General features: G+C 38.6%; 1 protein-coding gene across 2 annotated transcripts in view; it reads right to left on the bottom strand.

The window, feature by feature from the left end:
• Window positions 1–22,897, bottom strand: part of TMPRSS15 (transmembrane serine protease 15) — a 146,019-nt gene that overhangs the window by 3,142 nt on the left and 119,980 nt on the right. For both annotated transcript variants that reach the window (XM_070071911.1, XM_070071912.1), the window contains 3 exons: window positions 4,541–4,722; window positions 3,497–3,592; window positions 83–222 (listed from right to left, as the gene is read on the bottom strand). In XM_070071911.1, coding sequence (XP_069928012.1) covers window positions 83–222; window positions 3,497–3,592; window positions 4,541–4,722 — 418 coding nt within the window. The remainder of the gene's footprint in view (window positions 1–82; window positions 223–3,496; window positions 3,593–4,540; window positions 4,723–22,897) is intronic.

The raw sequence follows: 22,897 nt of genomic DNA, 5'->3' as shown, positions 1-22,897 counted from the left end.
TTTTCAAATTATTGTCAAGAAATGAAATAATTATATAGCAAAGCTTTCTGAACATGTATATTGAGCAGTTTTACACATTTACCTGACAAGTGTCTATTCCTCCTTCTTCATAGCCTGCACATACCATATTTTCAGTAATGCTATATTCTGGCATCTGTTGTTGACATTTCTCATTTGACAGAAGAGGAACTTCAGCTTCTTGCAATATATCTGCAGTGAGACCTGCTCAAAATGGAAAATGCAGTCAGTCAGTCAGAAGGTATCAGCACGAATCCTTGAATGAACCATCAGTCTTACTTATTTCAACATTTCACCATCGTTATTGAGTATGTGTGTATATATAATAGAACTAAACACTAAGCTTGCATTTTATAGCACATAATAGAGCCCATCTGTTGATTTCACCAAATGGATAGCAGCAAAGCACTTCTTCCTCCCACTCCCAGAGACTTGTAGGGATGGGAGCTTGAACTAAATGGTCCTTAGACACCTTCAGTGATTTTTAAGCAGTTATAATTTTGCTCATGAAAGAAAAGCTTGTTGACACAAAGACTGCCGTTCATGGAAATTATCCATGACTCAGAAATCCAGGAGTGCTTTTCATTTGACACCTGAGGAGGTGTTCTGTCCTGTATAAAGGTATTCAGCTACTTTGTGGTGCTATGTGAGTGAACAGGTGCACATGGAGCACAGGACAAAGCTCTGGTGAACTGTGTCCTGGTCTAGAGGCAATCAATTTGTCATCCACATGTAGTTGAAGACAAAGGAGGCATTTCTTAGCAAGGTGTACTCCCATTCTTTTTATGAAATGACTCATTCACTTGAAGTATGAATCTCTGTTTACTGAGATACCATTTCCTAGAAGAGATGTGAAACAAGCAGGTGTTGATACTCCAGAAAGGGATATGATAAGCAATTTCTAATAATTAGCAACTGTATTAGATCCCTCAAGAAAAGAAGAAAGTTGATGATAAATTAGTTCATATGACACTATTATGAAAGTCTGTGTGACATTACTTCCTTCTAAACTTAATCCATGCACTCAATAAGACTGAGGAAATGTGTATGCATGTGTGGGTTTATGTGTGTCTGTTTATGCAACTTAGGTGCAATGCAGCACATATGAGACTCAGTAATTGGCTTGTAAATGTGTAATAATTGGCTCATCAGAAAAAGAAAATCCCAATATGTCTCCTCTTCTGCCAAATACTCCCACTATTGCTGATTCAAAGGACCAGCATGGCAAGGAACATGGGTTTTGGAAGGAGACAAGCATAAATGGCTATTGCCAGCTGTGTCAGAAAATTCAGCAGCACACTACTAGATGACTTTTAATGTTTGACTTTAAGAAAATGAATTGCAGAGGTTGCAGTGGGGGAGAAAATTCAAATTTAGGATAATCACCATTATCCTGTAAGGATCAAAGATCTGCTTGGTAGCCTTTAGTTTTGTAATAAAACCGCAGTCGGGGGGTGAACCAATGGAAAAAGGAGGACCTTTCTCTCTGTCTTTCTCTCTCTTACTGTCTAACTTTGCCTGTCAAAAAAATAAATAAATAAATAAAAACCTCAGCCATCTTTGGTGTGTCTCAATTGAGAAGAAATGCTTTTGGAAGCATGCTTAAACTCTTTGGTAAAGGAAACTTGAACAGTGCTCTTATATTTAACATCTATTGTCAACATGACTTTCATGAGTATAATTAGGAATAAACACACATATATACACACATATGCATCAAAATTTCAGTAAAGCTCTTTGAAGATTACTTACTGTCTTAATTTAACAAACTAATTCTTCACCTAATTTCTTCCTGATAAACAGTTGGTTCATGGTTTTCTTATCTAATTAATTAGTGAAATATACTCATAAGATAGGAATCTGGTATTTTATAAAATTAATTAAATAGAAATCAATATGCAAACTTAATAAAATTCATTAAAATTATCATTACCCTAAAAGTATTTAAGCATGACCTGGCCATTATTTCTAAATGAAATTTATTTCAGATGTAATTTTTTTCCTGGCTCCATGGCACTCTTAGAGACTTTGTTAAGTCAATTAATTATATATCTTCAGTAACAATAAGTAAATGTGAGCCAAGTTCACTCAGCTATAAAAAATAACCATTTCCTGAAGTTTTAAGTTAAATTTTGCTAAAGGATAATTTTTGAAGCTTCAACATTGTAGTCACAGAGTATCTTTTATTTTCAAATTTAAAAGAGAACATATCAATGTAAGAATCATTTTTGCTCTGTAAATTTCAAATTTAATAAATCATAAGATTTTTCAAGTGGAAGAAATATAAAAATATACAGGACCAGCACTGTGGTATAGCAGGTAAAGCAGCTGCCTATAGTGCTGGCATCCCATGTGTGCGCTGGTTTGAGACTTGGCTGCTCCAATTCCAATCCAGCTCTCTGCTATGGCCTGGAAAGCAGTAGGAAAATGGCCGAAGTCCTTGGGCCCCTGCACCCACGTGGGAGACCTGGAAGAAGCTCCTGGCTCCTGGCTTCAGATCAGTCCAGCTCCAGTCAAGGGAACAGGTGGGTGGAAGACCTCTCCTCCCCTTCCCCCTCTCCCGCTCTCTCTTTGCCCCTGCCTCTCTGTAACTCTTGCCTTTCAAATAATAAATAAATAAATCTTTGAAAAAAAATTTAGCAGTGATGATCAACTGTGCAGCTTTAAAAAAATAAGAATATTCAGTCTTTGACATTAATACACTTTATGGAGAGCAAACATGAGGCATTTTCAGCAAAACAATGTAATTTCTGTGGAGAATCTTTGTCAGAATCATCAAGCAATTACTTGACTAAGAACTTGATGGATTCTCTGAGAATTAAGGATATTTTAGCTGTGACAATTTTGATTCTGGGAACCTGTAGCTCTCCCAAGACTGGGTACATTTTCATCCTGAGTACAATTAGAGGTTTTAAATACAATGGCTGTAATTATTTTGGATTACAGAGATCACCTTCTTTTTTCAAACTATAGCATCCTTCCCTTTGCTTAATTACTAATGAATGGGAGAAACTCTGTTCTAGATAGGACAGATAGGAGTTCTGTAACCAATAAGGCTTTTTAAATGTATTTATTTGTTTATTTATTTAAAAGAAGAGTTACAGAGAGAGAGAGGGAGAGAAAGGAGGGAGGAGGGGAGAGACACACAGAGAGAGACAGAGAGAGAGAATATGCCTTCCAGTTATAATTAGTATTAATGAAGTGCTGTAATATTTAAAAAAGTCATGTTTGGTTCTATATACTATGCATCATTTTTGATTTTGGAAAACAAGCCATTAAATAATTTTGGGATGTCAATGGTATATCGATTTATAGTCTTTAATCTAAGTCTTCTTGTCAGCGGGTAGAATCAGAATGCCAAAGCATGAAGGAATTCTTTTGTATTTGGGGAGAAAGTGTTGAAAAATCTTCATAGGGTAGTTCCAAGGCATACTTTTTACTAGTAAGAATTTTATTTTTTTCATATCTGATTATTTACCTTGATATATAAGCCTTCCCCAGCCAGCAATAGAACAATTCTTTCCTGGAGATAAAACTTGATTTTCTTCTGGTAAACAGATAGGTTGTATATAGTCTGTAAAAGCAAACAAGGCAAACACAAAACAACAACAACAACAAAATAAGGACACGGATGCATTTTCAATAAGCTTTAAAAACAAACATTTTCAATATTTAAAATCTGAATTTTTTTATTTTATTCTGACTGAACAGCTTTTAGACATCAGCCTTTAGGAGAAAAAAAGTAAACAAAAACATTGTACAATAATGATTCTTTCATAACCAAATACCAAGGTTGTCTTTTAAGATCTTCTATGTAGTCTCTTAATTACCTTTTTATAGTGTAAGCAAGGCTTTAAGTCTGTACTTAATCATTCATGTTTGATTTGTGAATAAGATGGCACTCAATATAAAATAGTGCCACTGCTATGACATCTTGGTAAGGTTATTGCTCAAGATCAATTATGACAAATTTGGGCAAATATTCTAAGGTTTTTTATTTTCTCCCATTATCTCCATTTTAAAAAAGCTTTCAAGCAACTGTTTTACAGTGCACTTGGGGAAGCATTAGCATTGGTCACTGACTTTTAAAGCTCTTCTGCATCAATTTGCAAGCCACTTGGCTTTCAGTAAGCACTCACTACCTGTAAGACTCAGGACAGACACACAAATGAATAAGAGACAATGCCTCCCCTCAAGGACAGAATTCTACAACTAACCATTTGATAAGCGCTGCAATTCATGTGGGGACCTTGTTTCATGAGAGCACAGATACAGCAGCTGTTTTGTCTAATTGGGCATTGAGAAAGACATTAGAAAAAAGGTGGAATTGAGTAGAGCCGTTCAGCATAAAATTCACTTTCTCAGGCATTTTCTTGCACATTTTCTATGCATCTGGAGGTCTGGAGGGACACCTTCATTTACTAATCTGATGATATTGAATTTCCTCTACAAACTCCATAGTACAACTACTTATCTGTGCCGCTCCTGAGAGCTTTCTATGATAGAAAGTGATTTCCTTTACCTGTGTAATTCACTTTAAATTCGAGATGCATCATGGCAATGTCACTGTTCTTTCTCCGTTCATTATAATGTGGGTTTATGACAATTTCATCTATCCGCCTGGTTACTATGTGAGGAGAAGTCAGATTTGATGTCCTATGAAGTCCTAGGATTGCTGTCCATCTAGTTGGCTCCATATTTCTCCTGAAAATTGTAATTAAAAAATGTGAGAAACTCTCCAAACACAGCTATTACTTATTATATGTTCTTCCTCATAGAAATGTCAGAACTATATATGTCCAGATAGCTCCAAGAAAATATTCTTGAATTTTTCTGAAAATTTTGCACATATTGCTTATCTCCCTAAATGCCTGCAACAGTCAGAGCTGGGCCAGGCAGAAGCCAGGAGCTAAAAACTCAATCTGTGTCTCCTACATGGATTTCAGGAACCTGATTACTCAATCCATGATCTGCTGTGCCCCAGGGTGCATTAGCAGGACGCTGGAGTAAGGATCAGAGTTGAGACTTAAACCCAGGCACTCCCTGAGGGATGCAGACAGCCAAGTAGTGTTCTAACCACTGTGCCACAAGCCAGCCCCTGAAAGATTCTTCTTTAAATTAAATGCATTTCCTAATATATATATATATATATATATATATATATATATATATATGTATATATAACTTTTCTGATCAGATCACAGAGGAAGCCTTAATTAGTGCTAATGGCTTTACCACTTTTCTTAAATCTTCTTTAAATCTCTAATTCTAGAATATGGGTCTCAGTTCTGGCTGCACATTGGACTCATCCAGAATTCTTTTAAATAATACTGATACCTGCTTCTCCTTCCTCCTCCACTCTTATTTAATGAGTCTAGAATGAGCCATCAAACAAATTTAGAATAATTTTTGACTTAAAAAATGCATTTTTGCTACCATATAGCTAGGTTTGAGAACCTTGGTATTAGATTACATTTCACCATGGGGATTGCATCCTGGTTCAGGATTCTTCAGATAACACAGCAGTTGTGCAGTTGTGGTAGTGATGGAAGGAATTTCAGAAACATTCTCCCACTTAGGGACATCACTGAATTCACATAGAGTTAAGGTTAGCGATAAAACCAACCATGATGTTTATAATTTAACTTATGAGCTTGAATAATTTCCACATATGATGATGTTGGCTACTGGCTAACATTTGCCAGACTAAACTGGGTAAGTATATTACAGTCTGAAAGTGTGTAAGGACTCCTAAATGTACTATGGGCTTGCAGTATCTACATATCAAGAAATTACCAGTGAACAGCAGGAATTAAGCCAAAGTAAACAAATTCACAATGAAGTTAAAAATTCAATGATGGCAATCAGAGGCAGAGCTATATCATTTTTAAGAAGTACAAGTGCCTAGTCTAATCTGGCATTTAAGATGTTAAATGCAAGTGATCATAAAGGACCAGAGGTTATTTTACATCTATCTGACTATTTTGTCACCAGCAAGTCATTAGCAAAGCTAATGAATACTCAAGCATCCAACAAGCATCTAAAGATAATCACATTGCATTAAAATACTAGGAAATTTGTGCAAGTACTTCTCAGCAACAGAGAAATGACATCTGTGGAAAATTTTATTGGTGTGTACTCTAGTACCCCATGTTTTTAATGTTTCATTTTATCTAATCCTTATTACAGTGCTATGGAGTTTACAATCAAAACCAACCGCGTGCTGATGGTTTATACAGTAGGGAGATTTGAACTGAGACTATCTGACTTTAGAGCCTGTATTTGTACCATACAAGCAAGCATCCTGGGATACCTCTTACAGCACGGACAGAATTCTGTGGGCAGAGTTAGGAACATGAAGAGAAGATGGAGACCGGGCCCAGGAAGGAGAGCTGTGACCTGTCATTGGGTTGTAATCTCAGGGAGGTGAGGGTGTCTCTACTCTCATTGGTTCATGGCAGCTCCTGAAATGGCTCAGATGCTGAACACGGACTGCAATATGGTGCTGCAGAAGAGGCCCTGTTTACTTACCAAGAGGACTTCTTGCTCTCGTTTCTCTGGGTTAGAGTAATCAGTACTTGGCCATGCTTGGGACAATGACACATTTCTTGGATTCTAACTGTATCCTACTTCCACTGTACATGAGACTCCCTTGTCTCTCTTGGCCCACTTCGAGTGAAATCATCTTCTTTTATGTTATATCTGAACTAACTCTCTCTCTCTCATTTGAAAGGCAGAATTGCAGAGAGGGAGACAGAGAGAGAGAGAGACAGAGAGAGAGAGACAGAGAGAGAGAGAGAGAGAGAGAGCTAGAAAGAGATTTTCCATCCATTGGTTCACTTCCCAAATGGTTGCAATGAGGCTGGAACCTAGAGCTCCATCTGGATCTCCCACGTGCATAGCAGGGTCCCATGCAATTGGGCCACATTCCACTGCTTTCTCAGATACATCAGCAGGGAGCTGGACCAGAAGCAGAAAGCTGGGACTTGAATAAGTGCTCATATGAAGGACTGGATTCTTAGGCAGCATCTTAACCCACTGTAGCACCACTTTCTATCTCTTACATGTTGCTTGCATTTCCTAAAGCTCACTGGTCACAGTTTTCACTTGATTAGCCTGCCTTTAAGACTAATGTGCAATAGGTGGTTACTCTGTTTTAAGAATTGGAAGTCATTCATTCTATATTTAATTCATATATTTACTCAATTTTTATCAAAGTTAATTTTGAAATTGCTGTACCATGTTTCTTATTTTACATTTTAATAAGCTTACATGCTATATTTTTATTGAATTTACATAACTGGTATATAAATATCTATTTGTTTATATTTTATATAAATACTATCAATTGTTATGTAAAATTTAAATAAGTATTAATATTTACTCAGAGTATATAAGACCATTTTGTAGTTAATAGTACATATAATTACTAAAAATGATAGAGTTTTCTCTTGAAATGTTTTCTGTATATTTAATTTTCATAAGCTATTGCAAGTAAATTCAGGTAGATATATTCAGCTTATTTGTTGTAGCTTTAAATCAATGTTAAATTAGGGAAATTGGAAAAAAGGAGCTAATCTCCCAAATTATTACTTCTTTTGTTGGGACATTATTCTGTACAATTGTTAGTAAATATAACTACTGGAATGAAAGAGCTAGCAGATAACACAAAGTTAGTAATCACATTGTCCCCCGAGTTATCTTAAGATATTCATTGGAAAATCAGTGTTTGAATCATGAACTGTGAGGATTAAATATGCATGCTTCAAGCTACTGGTTTAGTAAAACACAACCCACAATGTTAATCTGAACACTCCTAATGATTTTTAGAATTATTATTGTGCTGCATTGAAAACAGCTTCTTTTTCCAAGTTTTCATTACTCTATCCTGGATAAGTGGCACCATGGATCAAAAAAATTCCTCCAATCTGTCTCATTCACAGTTCTCTCAAGTCCTCCTCCACAACCCTCTCCATGTCTAAATATTTTTTAACAAGTCATTTTTCTTTTCTTTTCTTTTTTTCAGATTTATTTATATATTTGAAAGTTAGAATTACACAGAGAGAGAAGGAGAGGCAGAGAGAGAGAAAGAGGTCTTCCACCTGCTGGTTCACTCCCCAGTTTGCCTCAATGGCCGGAGCTGGGCCGATCTGAAGCCAGAAGCCTGGAGCTAAGCCACAGCACCTGCCCTTGGGTCTAAATACTTAACTATTCCTGCAAGGCCAGTGTTATTACTGCATCACATGGACATTTTAAGATCCTTTCCTCTAAGGAAAAGGACTAGATGGAGCCAACACTGTGGCGTAACAGGTAAAGCTGCTGCCTGCAGTGCCGGCATCTCATATGGGTTCCAATTAGAGACCAGGCTGCTCTGCTTCTAATCCAGCTCTCTGCCTTGGCCTGGGAAAGCAGTAGAAGATGGCCAAATTGTTTAGGTCCCATTACCTGCGTGGGAGACCTTGGGGGAAGCTCCTGGCTCCTGGCTCCAGATCGGTGCAGCTCTGGTCATTGAGGCCATTGGGGAGTGAACCAGTAGATGGAAGATCACCCCCGCCACCCACCATCTCTCTGCCTCTGCCCTCTCTGTAAATTTGCCTTTCAAATAAATAAATAAATCTTCAAAAAAAAAAAAAAGAAAAGAAAATGACTGGATAATGCAAAAGTTACAATAAAAATGATTCTCAAGTTTTATGAATCAACCGTGGAATTTGCTAGAAATTTAGATTCTGGTTTTCTTCTCTAGAAATTCTTTCTTAGAAGCTTGGAATGGGACTTTTAGAACTGGTACTTTGTGACCACTATGGAGGCAGTGGACATCACTAAACCTTAGCTTCTTCATCTTCCTAAAGTTGAAAGATGGGAACATAAAGTCTTTAGAAATGGCATTAACATGAAGAGAGGAAGTTACCATATTTCTAAAATGTTCTTTTCTCAAAACTTTTACATTCTAGGAAAGAAAAAAAGACCTCTAGACAGAAAGCAGGTGAGCATGGGGAAAGGAGATCACCCCGCTGGATAGGCAAGCATCAGTCTACTGCAGAAGCCAAAGATAAAGGCACCTTTGGGAAGGGAACATTGGCAGAATTTTTGTTACCTTTCACCTTCATCTTCCTGTGCAAACAAAACATTTGTCCTAAGAGTAAGGGGGAAAGATGTGTTTTGGTAGGTGAGGAGAAAGACTTACACTCCTGATCTCAGTAACCTCCACTACCCTACTTTCCAGCACATAGATACAACTCTGGATACAATAAACCAATGCTGTCCCTAATCTATATGGTCGTGTGCTAGTTTGCAACTAAGCTCAACCAGAATGTGCATATGTATGTGGGAATTTCAATGTGTGAGAGAGTGATTATGATAACAAGAGGACGATATGCTAAAAGGAAATGAAGATCAATGGGAATCCATTACTGTACATTGAAACACTTTTTCTATTTTATGATTACTAAAGGCAACACAGCGGCAACCTCGGTGAGTGTGATCAATGCCAGCACTAACATTTATTCCCAACAGCATTTTTGGTCTCTTATTATTCTCCCCAGAATAGAATGAGGATTCCTAGGAGGACAGCCAATTCTAATTTCCAAGGCAAGTACAAATGAAGATGCTTCTGAAATATAGTGTTGGTGCCAGAAAGAATGTCAGGAGCAATTTCAAAGGAACAAAGAAGCCAGAGTAAGAGGGATCCACTGACCAAATTTCAGGAATTTGACCATCACATAATAATCATCACAATTTTCCTAGGTAACAAAACACGGTGTTTAAGAAAGGCCATGAATTCACAATGAAACTTAAAACAGAAAACTTAAAGTATGAAAAAGCCAAGTTGTATTGTAAAAGGAAAGTGAACGACCATGACATGCACATGATATAATGTAAAATATAACTGCAAATGCTTATTCCATTCGGCATGGCTTACCATGAATCTCACCAGAACCATGTCTACATCTACAGTCTTGTTCCTGCTACTTAGCCAACAGACAACTTTGCAGCAATAGTGCAGCACGGCCTTGTGAAATTTCTGAAATAAGTTTACCTAATCCTATCCCAAAGCATTAGAGTTTGATGTCACCTCTATAGAAACTTGCATAACTTTCCCCTTCAATGCTCTTAGTCTTCCTTCCACTGTCAATTGCTCACTGATGCTTTCTCCTAGCACTGTATCTAAAACACCCCCTTTCCCCATCAACTCTCGGTTTACACTAATTTTATGTTTCTTTATTGTATATATCACTTCTTAAAATATTTATTTGAATTTTTGCTATCTTTACAGATTTATTTTTTCAGGAGGTATTCAACAGGCAGAGTTACAGACACAGAGAGTGAGAAACACAGAGAGGTCTTCTATCAGCTGGTTCACTCCCCAAATGGCTGCAATGGCCTAGGGCTGGGCCAGACTGAAGCCAGGAACTTATTCTGGGTTTCTCACATTGGTGCAAGGACCCAGCCACTTGGGCCATCTTCCACTGCATTTCCAGGCCGTCAGCAGGGAGCTGGATGGGAAGTGGAGTAGCTGCGACACGAACTGACGCCCATAGGGGATGCCTGCGCCACAAGTGGAGGCTTCACCTACTATGCCACAGTGCTGGCCACTGAATGTTTTCTGTCTTTACCTGTAATTTAAGGTAGTCTTTCAAAAGTTCATGGGAAGTGAATGTTATGCAAAAGTTTTACAAGGATTTCAAAGTGTTTTTTTTTTTTTGCATCAAAGCAAACTTATTGTTTAATTCCATGCTTCCACAAACTTGTTAAAAGCCTTTCAGACAAGCATTATCTGTGCTATCAGGTAAAGCACAATCATGCTTAAAATATGAAAAAAAAAATGTTCAGTTAGCACATGCTACAGCTCAGAAAATATCATTTGACTGAATGAATCTATGGAAAATACAAAGTAATCCAAAAGCAGTAAGGATTGAGCATCAGCAATGGTCACACAGAATAGCCAGGGAAAGAGGGAGGAATTAGATGTCCCAAGTAGTTACATGAAATAACTCAGGAAAAAGAGGATAAAACAATAAGATTATTGGGGCCAGTTCTGTGGCGTAGTGGGTAAAGCTGCCGCCTTCTGCGGTGCCAGCATCACATATGGACGCCCGTTCGAGACACGGCTGCTTCACTTCCAATCCAGCTCTTTGCTATGGCCTGGAAAAGCAGTAAAAGATGGCCCAAGTCCTTGGGTCCCTGAATCCACGTGGGAGACCAGGAAAAAGCTTCAGGCACCTGGCTTCAGATCAGCGCAGCTCCGGCCATTATGGCCATCTGGGGAGTGAATCGGCGTATGGAAGACCTCTTTCTCTCTCTCTGCCTCTGCCTCTCTGTACTCTGACTTTCAAATAATAAATAAATAAATCCTTTTTAAAAAAGCAATATTATTAAAGGTGATGAATTAGTTCTGAAAGTAGAGATAATTTCAGAGATTTGATACTAGAACTTCTGGGAAGCAAGATTTCTGGGTGGGTTAATAATTATGAGAAATTTTTTTATTAAATTTTTTTTGTTTAAGGTAAACAAATTTCATGTAATTCATGCACACAGATTTGGAAATACATTATTAAAAATAGAGTTGAGTGGTGAAAAGGAAACGGGTTATGTAATACAGGTGAAGGGAGTATTAAAATACATAATTTTATGGGGGAATCACAAGGTTGGAAATTAACAAAAAATTATGTGAAAGATGTAAGTCTAAAAAGTTTTAGTGATACAATAAGGTGATTTGAATTTTCAAAACTCGATTAGCAGCTCAAACATCAAATAATTTAGAAAAAGAACCAAGATCTATGCACTAAAAGAAAATCAATATCAGTAATCCATTCTTGAAATCTGTACTGTCCTAAGAAAAGCTCTTCCTCTTTTCGATTTGCAGAAATTACTATGATCTTTAAGTGGTGTTATGGTATTTCTGCAACCTGAAGAAGACTATTGTGCTTTGTTCTAAATTCTTGAAGCCATAGGTCTAGATAAAGAGAGACCTGAAATTAAAACCATATGGTTTAATATACACACATATAGTAATTCAAATAGAAATAAACATTTAAACATATTATATTTATATGTAATCTGTTTTACTTAATGTGATGAAAGAATTCAAAAGAATCTGAAAAAATTTTAAATAGTAATCCAAGTAGTTAAGTAATGTTATCTAGAATCAGGGCTTTACTGTGCAAAAAGTTGCTATTCAAAGTTTTCTTAGCTTATCACCTTAATAAATTTAACAGTAAGTAAAAATAATAATGTTAGATTTCCGGCAAGATGGCGGAATAGGAAGGGAGCACACTGATAGTCCGGGGAGAGATAGTTTAATAAAAGTGGAGATACTGCAGGTTCAAGGAAGAGTAGGGGAGGAAACAGCAGAAGAAACTCTTCCGGAACGCGTGACTCACAGCGGACCTGCGTGGAGAGCGTGGGAGCCCACAGTTCGGGACATCAGCGGCAGACTCAACACACCAGCGCTGGAACGCGAGGTGAGCCGAACCTCAATAGCCCGAGACACCGGCAGGCAAGCGGAGAGAGGAGACTAGAGGGAACGACCCCCCCGGGGGGGGGGAAGTTCACAAGGCTAACTGGAAGAGAGAGAGAGAGAGAAAAAAGGGTGACTAGTATGGACACGGGTTTCTCTCTCTCCGCTCACCTCTCAAGGGCGAGCAAGACAAAGAGCAGGCGCCATCTTGGACATACGTCATAAGCAGAGCGACCTCAGGTCTGCACCGGCCCTGAGCCTAGCAGAAAAACCTGACTCTGGGTGGGGCGAATTAACAGGAGATTAGGAGCTAGTAAATTTGTGGTGCTACTGAACTGAGACTGTGAAAAAAGAGAAGGTGGGGGAGAGAACTCACGGAATTCACGTGAGCACTCTCCAGAGACGCTACAATTCCATAACTTTGGCAACCCAGTGGGAGGCTGAAGGAGAATTTGAGCCCACTCTGAGGGCCGAACAGATTCCCTGTGGGGATCCTGGGAAAGAGCTTCCGATCTCTGGCTCCTGTGGGTATATCATTTGCCTGCTAACTACCTCCAACTTCGTTCAGCTGTGCGGAATTACTTCTCTTTTGAATCAAAAAAAAAAAAAAAAAGAGAGAGAGAGAGATTTACCACGCCTAACCTGGGAGTGTCACCTTTGGCACACCAAACAGCTCTCAGGCCACACCCATCTCAAGCCCTAAGGCTCCATCAAAAACAGATAGTCCACTTAATCTAGAGTCATAGTATAACAAGAAAAAGCACCACAGTGAAGAAACCAAATATCTCCAATATGCCAAATAACAAACGCAAAAACCGAGGTAATAAAAGCAAGGAAGTCACCATGACGCCCTCAAATGAAAAAGCCACCCCAATTCAAGATTATGAAGATGATGACATAGAAGAAATGCAAGAAGCAGATCTCAAAAAATTGATAAGAACATTAAGAAGTTCTCAAAAACAAATTCTGGAACTACACAAATCCTTAATGGACAAGATAGAAAATCTCTCTCGTGAAAATGAAATATTAAGGAGGAATCAAAATGAAACGAAACAACTAGTACAACAGGAAACTGTGATAGTGACTGAAGTGAAGAATTCAATAGATCAAATGAAAAACACAATAGAGAGCCTTACAAACAGAATGGGTGAAGCAGAAGAGAGAATATCGGACTTAGAAGACAGAGAACAGGAAAGGATACAGTCAGACCAAAGAAAAGAAGAGGAAATTAGAAATCTGAAACATATTGTCGGGAATCTTCAGGATACTATTAAAAAACCCAACATTCGGGTTCTAGCAGTTCCTGAAGGCATGGAGAGGGAGAAAGGATTAGAAGGCCTTTTTAGTGAGATATTAGCAGAAAATTTCCCAGGTTTGGAGAAGGACAGAGAAATCCTAGTACAGGAAGCCCACAGAACCCCTAATAAACACGACCAAAAGAGATCCTCACCACGACACGTTGTAATTAAACTCTCCACAGTGAAACATAAAGAAAAGATCCTAAAATGTGCAAGAGAGAAACGTCAGATTACTCTCAGAGGATCTCCAATCAGACTCACAGCTGACTTCTCATCAGAAACTCTAAAAGCTAGGAGGGAATGGCGAGATATAGCCCAGGTACTAAGAGAGAACAACTGCCAGCCCAGAATATTATATCCTGCAAAGCTATCATTTGTGAATGAAGGTGAAATAAAGACTTTTCATTGCAAACAGAAATTGAAAGAATTTGTTGCCACTCGTCCAGCCCTGCAAAAGATGCTTAAAGATGTGTTACACACAGAAACACAGAAACACGGTCATCAATATGAAAGAAGGTAAAGGAAGGAAACCAAGGAAGGAAACCTCACAGCAAAAGATCACAGGGAATTCAAAGCATATATTAGAACTTATCTTTGGCAAATGGCAGGGCAAAGTTACCACTTATCATTAGTCACTTTGAACGTGAATGGCCTGAACTGTCCAGTTAAAAGACACCGATTGGCTGATTGGGTTAAGGAACAAAACCCATCTATTTGCTGCTTACAAGAAACTCATCTTTCCAACAAAGATCCATACAGACTGAAAGTGAAAGGCTGGAATAAGATATACCATGCCAACAGAAATGAAAAAAGAGCAGGCGTAGCCATCTTAATATCGGACAACATAAACTTTACCACAAAAACTGTTAAGAGAGACAAAGAGGGACACTATATCATGATTAAGGGATCAATTCAACAGGAAGATATAACAATTATCAATGTATATGCACCTAACTACAGGGCACCAGTTTATCTAAAAGATTTATTAATGGACTTAAAGGGAGACTTAGACCCCAATACAGTAGTACTGGGGGACTTCAATACTCCACTCTCAGAAATAGACAGATCATCCGGTCAGAAGATCAACAAGGATACAGTAGATTTAAACGACACTATAGCCCAAATGGATCTAACAGATATATACAGAACTTTCAATCCTACAGCTAAAGAGTTTACATTCTTCTCAGCAGTACATGGAAGCTTCTCTAGGTTTGACCACATACTAGGCCATAAAGCAAGTCTCAGCAAATTCAAAAGAATTAGAATCATACCATGCAGCTTCTCAGACCATAAAGGAATGAAGTTGGAAATTAGCAACTCAGGAATCCCTAGAGCATACGCAAACACATGGAGATTGAACAACATGCTCCTGAATGAACAATGGGTCATAGAAGAAATCAAAAGAGAAATCAAAAACTTTCTGGAAGTAAATGAGGATAACAGCACAACATACCAAAACTTATGGGACACAGCAAAAGCAGTGTTAAGAGGAAAGTTTATATCAATAGGTGCCTACATCAAGAAATTGGAAAGACACCAAATAGATGAGCTTTCAATTCACCTCAAGGATCTAGAAAACCTACAGCAAATCAGACCCAAATCTAGTAGGAGAAGAGAAATAATTAAAATCAGAGAAGAAATCAACAGGATTGAATCAAGAAAAACATTACAAAAAATCAGCCAAACGAGGAGCTGGTTTTTTGAAAAAATAAACAAAATTGACACCCCATTGGCCCAACTAACTAAAAAAAGAAGAGAAAAGACCCAAATCAATAAAATCAGAGATGAAAAAGGAAATGTAACAACAGACACCACAGAAATAAAAAGAATCATCAGAAATTACTACAAGGACTTGTATGCCAGCAAACAGGGAAACCTATCAGAAATGGATAGATTCCTGGACACATGCAACCTGCCTAAATTGAACCAGGAAGACATAGAAAACCTAAACAGACCCATAACTGAGACAGAAATTGAAACAGTAATAAAGGCCCTCCCAACAAAGAAAAGCCCAGGACCAGATGGATTCACTGCTGAATTCTACCAGACGTTTAAAGAAGAACTAACTCCAATTCTTCTCTAACTATTCAGAACAATCGAAGAAGAGGGAGTCCTCCCAAATTCTTTCTATGAAGCCAGCATCACCTTAATTCCTAAGCCGGAAAAAGATGCAGCACTGAAAGAGAATTACAGACCAATATCCCTGATGAACATAGATGCAAAAATCCTCAATAAAATTCTCGCCAATAGAATGCAACAACACATCAGAAAGATCATCCACCCAGACCAAGTGGGATTTATCCCTGGTATGCAGGGATGGTTTAATGTGCGCAAGACAATCAATGTGATACACCACATTAACAGACTGCAGAAGAAAAACCATATTATTATCTCAATAGATGCCGAGAAAGCATTTGATAAAATACAACACCCGTTCATGATGAAAACTCTAAGCAAACTGGGTTTGGAAGGAACATTCCTCAATACAATCAAAGCAATCTATGAAAAACCCACAGCCAACATCCTATTGAATGGGGAAAAGTTGGAAGCATTTCCACTGAGATCTGGTACCAGACAGGGATGCCCACTCTCACCACTGCTATTCAATATAGTTCTGGAGGTTCTAGCCAGAGCTATTAGGCAAGAAAAAGAAATTAAAGGGATACAAATTGGGAAGGAAGAACTCAAACTATCCCTCTTTGCAGATGACATGATTCTGTATTTAGGGGACCCAAAGAACTCCACTAAGAGACTATTGGAACTCATAGAAGAGTTTGGCAAAGTAGCAGGGTATAAAATCAATGCACAAAAATCAACAGCCTTTGTATACACAGACAATGCCATGGCTGAGGAAGAACTTCTAAGATCAATCCCATTCACAATAGCTACAAAAACAATCAAATACCTTGGAATAAACTTAACCAAGGACGTTAAAGCTCTCTACGAGGAAAATTACAAAACCTTAAAGAAAGAAATTGAAGAGGATACCAAGAAATGGAAAAATCTTCCATGCTAATGGATTGGAAGAATCAATATCATCAAAATGTCCATCTCCCAAAAGCAATTTACAGATTCAATGCAATACCAATCAAGATACCGAAGACCTTCTTCTCAGATCTGGAAAAAATGGTGCTGAAATTTATATGGAGGCACAAGAGACCTCGAATAGCTAAAGCAATCTTGTACAACAAAAACAAAGCCGGAGGCATCACAATACCAGATTTCAGGACATACTACAGGGCAGTTGTAATTAAAACAGCATGGTACTGGTACAGAAACAGATGGATAGACCAATGGAACAGAATTGAAACACCAGAAATCAACCCAAACATCTACAGCCAACTTATATTTGATCAAGGATCTAAAACTAATTCCTGGAGCAAGGACAGTCTATTCAATAAATGGTGCTGGGAAAATTGGATTTCCACGTGCAGAATCATGAAGCAAGACCCCTACCTTACACCTTACACAAAAATCCACTCAACATGGATTAAAGACCTAAATCTACGACCTGACACCATCAAGTTACTAGAGAACATTGGAGAAACCCTTCAAGATATTGGCACAGGCAAAGAATTTCTGGAAAAGACCCGGGAGGCACAGGCAGTCAAAGCCAAAATCAACTATTGGGATTGCATCAAATTCAGAAGTTTCTGTACTGCAAAAGAAACAGTCAGGAGAGTGAAAAGACAACCGACAGAATGGGAAAAAATATTTGCAAACTATGCAACAGACAAAGGGTTAATAACCAGAATCTACAAAGAGATCAAGAAACTCCACAAAAAACAAAACCAACAACCCACTTAAGAGATGGGCCAAGGACCTCAATAGACATTTTTCAAAAGAGGAAATCCAAATGGCCAACAGGCACATGAAAAAATGTTCAAGGTCATTAGCAATCAGGGAAATGCAAATCAAAACCACAATGAGGTTTCACCTCACCCCGGTTAGAATGGCTCACATGCAGAAATCTACCAACAACAGATGCTGGCGAGGATGTGGGGAAAAAGGGACACTAACCCACTGTTGGTGGGAATGCAAACTGGTCAAGCCACTATGGAAGTCAGTCTGGAGATTCCTCAGAAACCTGAAGATAACCCTACCGTTCGACCCAGCCATCCCACTCCTTGGAATTTACCCAAAGGAATTTAAATTGGCAAACAAAAAAGAGGTCTGCACCCTAATGTTTATTGCAGCTCAATTCACAATAGCCAAGACCTGGAACCAACCTAAATGCCCATCAATGGTAGACTGGATAAAGAAATTATGGGATATGTACTCTTTAGAATACTATACCGCAGTAAGAAACAACGAAATCCAGTCATTTGCAACAAAATGGAGGAATCTGGAACACATCATGCTGAGTGAAATAAGCCAGTCCCAAAGGGACAAATACCATATGTTCTCCCTGATCGGTGATGACTGACTGAACACCAAGAGGGAAACCTGTTGGAGTGAGGTGGACACTATGGGAAATGGTGGCTTGATCAGCATAGCCCTGACTGTTAATGAACAACTAAATACATTATCCCTCTTAGTAGTTTTTTTATCTGTTCTACTTAATATGACTGGTTTAGATCTGTAATTGATGCACAGTTATTCTTAAGTGTTGAAAATTAACTGAAATGTGATCCCTGTTGAACATGGTGGTGGGAATGGGAGAGGGAAGAGATGTATAATTTGGGACATGCTCAAGCTGACTTGCCCCAAGTGGTGGAGTTGGAAGCATACCAGGGGATTCCAATTCAATCCCATCGAGGTGGCATGTACCAATGCCATCTCACTGTTCCAGGTGATCAGTTTCAGTTCACAGTTGGTCATGGTGAAGGGACTGGGAGTCAAAGGGAGCACATAGACAAGTCTAGTACCTGCTAACGCTAACTGATGGAGTAAATAAAGGGGAGAGTGATCCAACATGGGAAGTGAGATGCTCAGCAGACTCGTAGAATGGCAGATGTCCTAAATAGCACTCTGGCCTCAGAATCAGCCTTAAAGGCATTCGGAGCTGGCTGAAAAGCTCATGAGAGTATTTCAGGCATGGAAAGCCAAGACACTCTGGCAAAAGATCTCTGCGAGTGAGATCCCAGTGGAAAGAACAGGTCATCAAAGAAGGAGGTACCTTTCTCTGAAGGGAGGAGAGAACCTCCACTTTGACTATGACCTTGTCTAAACAAGATAAGAGTCGGAGAACTCAGAGGGCCTCCATAGCCTTGGAAACTCATGACTGGAGCATAGGGAGATTACTGATGCCATAGACAGGAGTGTCAATTGGTAAAGTCAACAACAGGAGTCACTGTGCACTTACTCCTCATGTAGGATCTCTATCCTTAATGTGCTGTACATTGAGATTTAATGCTATAACGAGTACTCAAACAATATATTTCACTTTGTGTTTCTATGGGGGTGCAAACTGTTGAAATCCTTACTTAATGCATACTAAACTGATCCTCTGTAAAAAAAAAAAAAAAAAAAAAGAAATTAGCAATTCCCAACTTGACTCTCACTGGGATTAAACATGACAATAGGTCTGCTCTGATTTCATCATCATTTAAAAAAATCATCTATTATTTTTCACTTTATGTTTCTGTGTGGGAGCAAACTGTTGAAATCCATACTTAATGTATACTAAGCTGATCTTCTGTATATTAAGATAATCGAAAATGAATCTTGATGTGAATGGAAGGGGAGAGGGAGTGGGAAAGGGGAGGGTTGTGGGTGGGAGGGACGGTATGGGGGGGAAGCCATTGTAATCCATAAGTCGTACTTTGGAAATTTATATGCATTAAATAAAAGTTAAAAAAAATAAATAAATAACATTAAATAAATTTATTTCACAAAAAAAATAATGTTTATTAATTACCATATTCTAAATATTTCATGTACAATATCATCTATTTCTGGAATGTTAACACTTCTTTCAAGGAATTGTTTTAATCAGGAATGAAGTAATCAACTTGGTCTCCTCCGAAGAGTTAAATTAAAGGGTAGGATATTGGCAGGAGGATTTCTAAGGCTAATTTCATCTTTAATATACACTACTCAATGCATGTGATCCAGACCACACATTTACAACATGCGACTCTCTACTCAACTGACTTTCTGGAGGCAGGGATAGTGTTTGCTGGGGAAGGTCCAAGGAAGAAGTTTCTAGGTGATGGAAACATTTTATGTCTTGATTATACATTTTCTATACATCAACAGGAACAAAGAATAAAAAACAAATACTGAATTCTGATTTTTAGATTTGCTTAGAGTTAAACATTGAGAGAGACAGACAGAAAGGTCTTCCTTCCGTTGGTTCACCTTCGAAATGGCCACTATGGCCAGAGCTATGCTGATCCGAAGTCAGGAGCCAGGTGCTTCATCCTGGTCTCTCATGCGGGTGAAGGGGCTCAAGCACTTGGGCCATCCTCCACTGCCTTCCCGGGCCACAGCAGAGAGCTGGACTGGAAGACGAGCAACTGGGACTAGAACTGGCGCTCATATGGGATGCCAGCACCGCAGGCAGAGGATTAACCAAGTGAGCCACGGCGCCAGCCCCCACAATAAAGTTCCTAAACTATGTTTTGTGTCTAAGCTTGACCAAAAAGGTAAGTAATTTGTGATAGTCAGAACAGTGCTGTTTTGGCTGGTGCCATTTCTCTGTCTCTGTATCTTTCAGCATTTCAAATAAAATGAAAATAAGTATTTTAGAGTCCAGTTCTTAATAACAATACCCTGAAGTATTTAAGAGTGATAAGAATAATACTGAATGCATTACCAAATGGTTCAGAAGAAAAATATGCTTCCAGATTTGGAGAAGTTGAAAAAACAATGTAAACGGAGTAAAATGTAAGAAAATTTTGAATCTAGGTAAAGTTATAAACGAGCTCACTAGGCTAATCCTCCGCCTTGCGGCGCCGGCACACCGGGTTCTAGTCCCGGTCGGGGAGCCGGATTCTGTCCCGGTTGCCCCTCTTCCAGGCCAGCTCTCTGCTGTGGCCAGGGAGTGCAGTGGAGGATGGCTCAAGTCCTTGGACCCTGCACCCCATGGGAGAACAGAATAAGTACCTGGCTCCTGCCTTCAGATCAGCATGGTGCACCGGCTGCAGCGCGCCGGCCGCGGTGGCCATTGGAGGGTGAACCAACAGCAAAGGAAGACCTTTCTCTCTGCCTCTCTCTCTCACTGTCCACTCTGCCTGTCAAAAACTTAAAAAAAAATGAGTTCTCTATACACTTCTTGCCATTTTTATGCAGTGTGAAATTATATCAATATGAAAAAGTTCAGAAAACAAATATGATGAATATCTAAGTGTAGGAGGCTTATATTCTCCTTTCACAGAGTTTCTTATGCAGGAAATGCAGCAAAATAAAAATTGTATTGTCCATTTGCATGATTCACAATATGCAAAAGGTTGCAACATCTTGATTTTGTTCTGACAATCAACTTGGGGAGTTGAAATCCTTGTGGCCACCCCACAGATGCAAAAACTAAAGTTCAGGGGCCAGTGCTGTAGCGTAGTAGGTTAGGCATCTGCCCATAGCACTGTATCTCCAATGAGCGTTGGTTCAAGCCCTGGCTGCTCCACTTGCGATCCAATTCTCTGATGAAGGCCTGGGAAAGCAGTAGAAAATGCCCCAAGTGCTTGGGGCCCTGTACCTGCATGGGAGACCCGGGAGAAATTCCTGGCTCCTGGCTTTAGATCAGCCCAGCTCCAGGCCATTGCAGCCATTTGGTGAGTGAACCAGTGAACAGAAGATCTCTCTGTGTCTCTCCCTATCTCTGTCTATAACTCTGACTCTCAAATACATACATAAATCTTAACCCAAAAAAAAAAAAAAAAGAGAGAGAGAGAGAGAAACTAAAGTTCAGAGATCTTAAATTGCTCCTCTGCAGTCACACGGGGTCAGTCTCATACATAAAACGACAATTCTGTGCTCTGGTTTAAAGTTAATCTAGCCTTTAAATGATAGCAAAGTTGGTCCATATTTTACCAATTCACCTTCTAAGGTTGTAAAGGGCAGGTCATTGGTAGAGAAGCAGAACAGGCACAGGGATATTTAGGAACATCTGGGAGCACTGAGAACTGAAGGACATGGATGACAGTGGTGACAATAAGATTAAAGACGGGGCAAGAGTTGCCCAGCCCAGCTCCATGTGGGTTATTCTTTCGGGGAGGACGTTAATAAGTTTCTATCTGCACACATACAACTTTAAAAATACAACAGGCAATATTAGCATACTGCTAAAAATGCTTTCTCTTGAAGTATCTACATCAGTGTCAAAAACATTCTTATTTTCTCAATGACATGAAGTATAAAACAGGAAAATCATGTCAAAACCAAGGAAAATTCCACTGAGTAGCTAAGAAGAGTAAAATGCAGGGTTGGGAAGGATAATTTTTAATTCATCATAGTTCTAATACAGCTTTCTTAGCTTCTGCTCAAATCAAATCTATTTGAAAAACATTTTATGTCCGATGTGACTGCACATGTGTTTATATTAAGTGAAACTCTCTATTCCTTCATATATTTGTACTTTGAAGAGATATATTATTGGTGTCATTGACCTATAACAAGTACATTTATAATAGATAATTACAAAGATGGCACTAATATTATGCAAGTCATTAATAGATAATTGAAAGACATCACTAATATTATGGAAGTCTGGTTAACATTTAGCAAGTGTATGTAAGAATATCAAACAAAAATTTATTAAATCAGAGGTTAATAGAGCAAGGTTGCTGACTTACTAAGTCCTGTCTATGTGCAATAGAAAATGCTGAATCTTGAGCAAAAAATACTTTTTATTTGCAGCACACTTAGGATATAGATGTTACTCACCTGTAGTACACACACACACACACACACACACAAATACAGGGGCACTTCAAGAAGCTTTGTGGAAAATGTAATTGAAAGATTTGTTTGTTTTGATGCAAAATATTTTTGAAATCTGTGTATAGTATTCTCATAATACACATTTTCATGAATATTGTGGAGACCCCTCGTATGTACAGATGTTGTAAAAAGCCAAGGTTATCAGGGAATGGGAAAATGGTCTGCTGCAGATGTTTGTTGTATTATGATTGAAAACAGGTTAAAATATAATGATGAGGCAGCAACATTCTTTAGCTGTTGG

This window comes from Oryctolagus cuniculus, chromosome 4, assembly GCF_964237555.1.
Source record: "Oryctolagus cuniculus chromosome 4, mOryCun1.1, whole genome shotgun sequence".
Lineage (NCBI taxonomy): Eukaryota > Metazoa > Chordata > Mammalia > Lagomorpha > Leporidae > Oryctolagus > Oryctolagus cuniculus.
The sequence above is the reverse complement of the archived record's forward strand: the minus strand, read 5'-3'. Positions and strand labels throughout refer to the sequence as shown.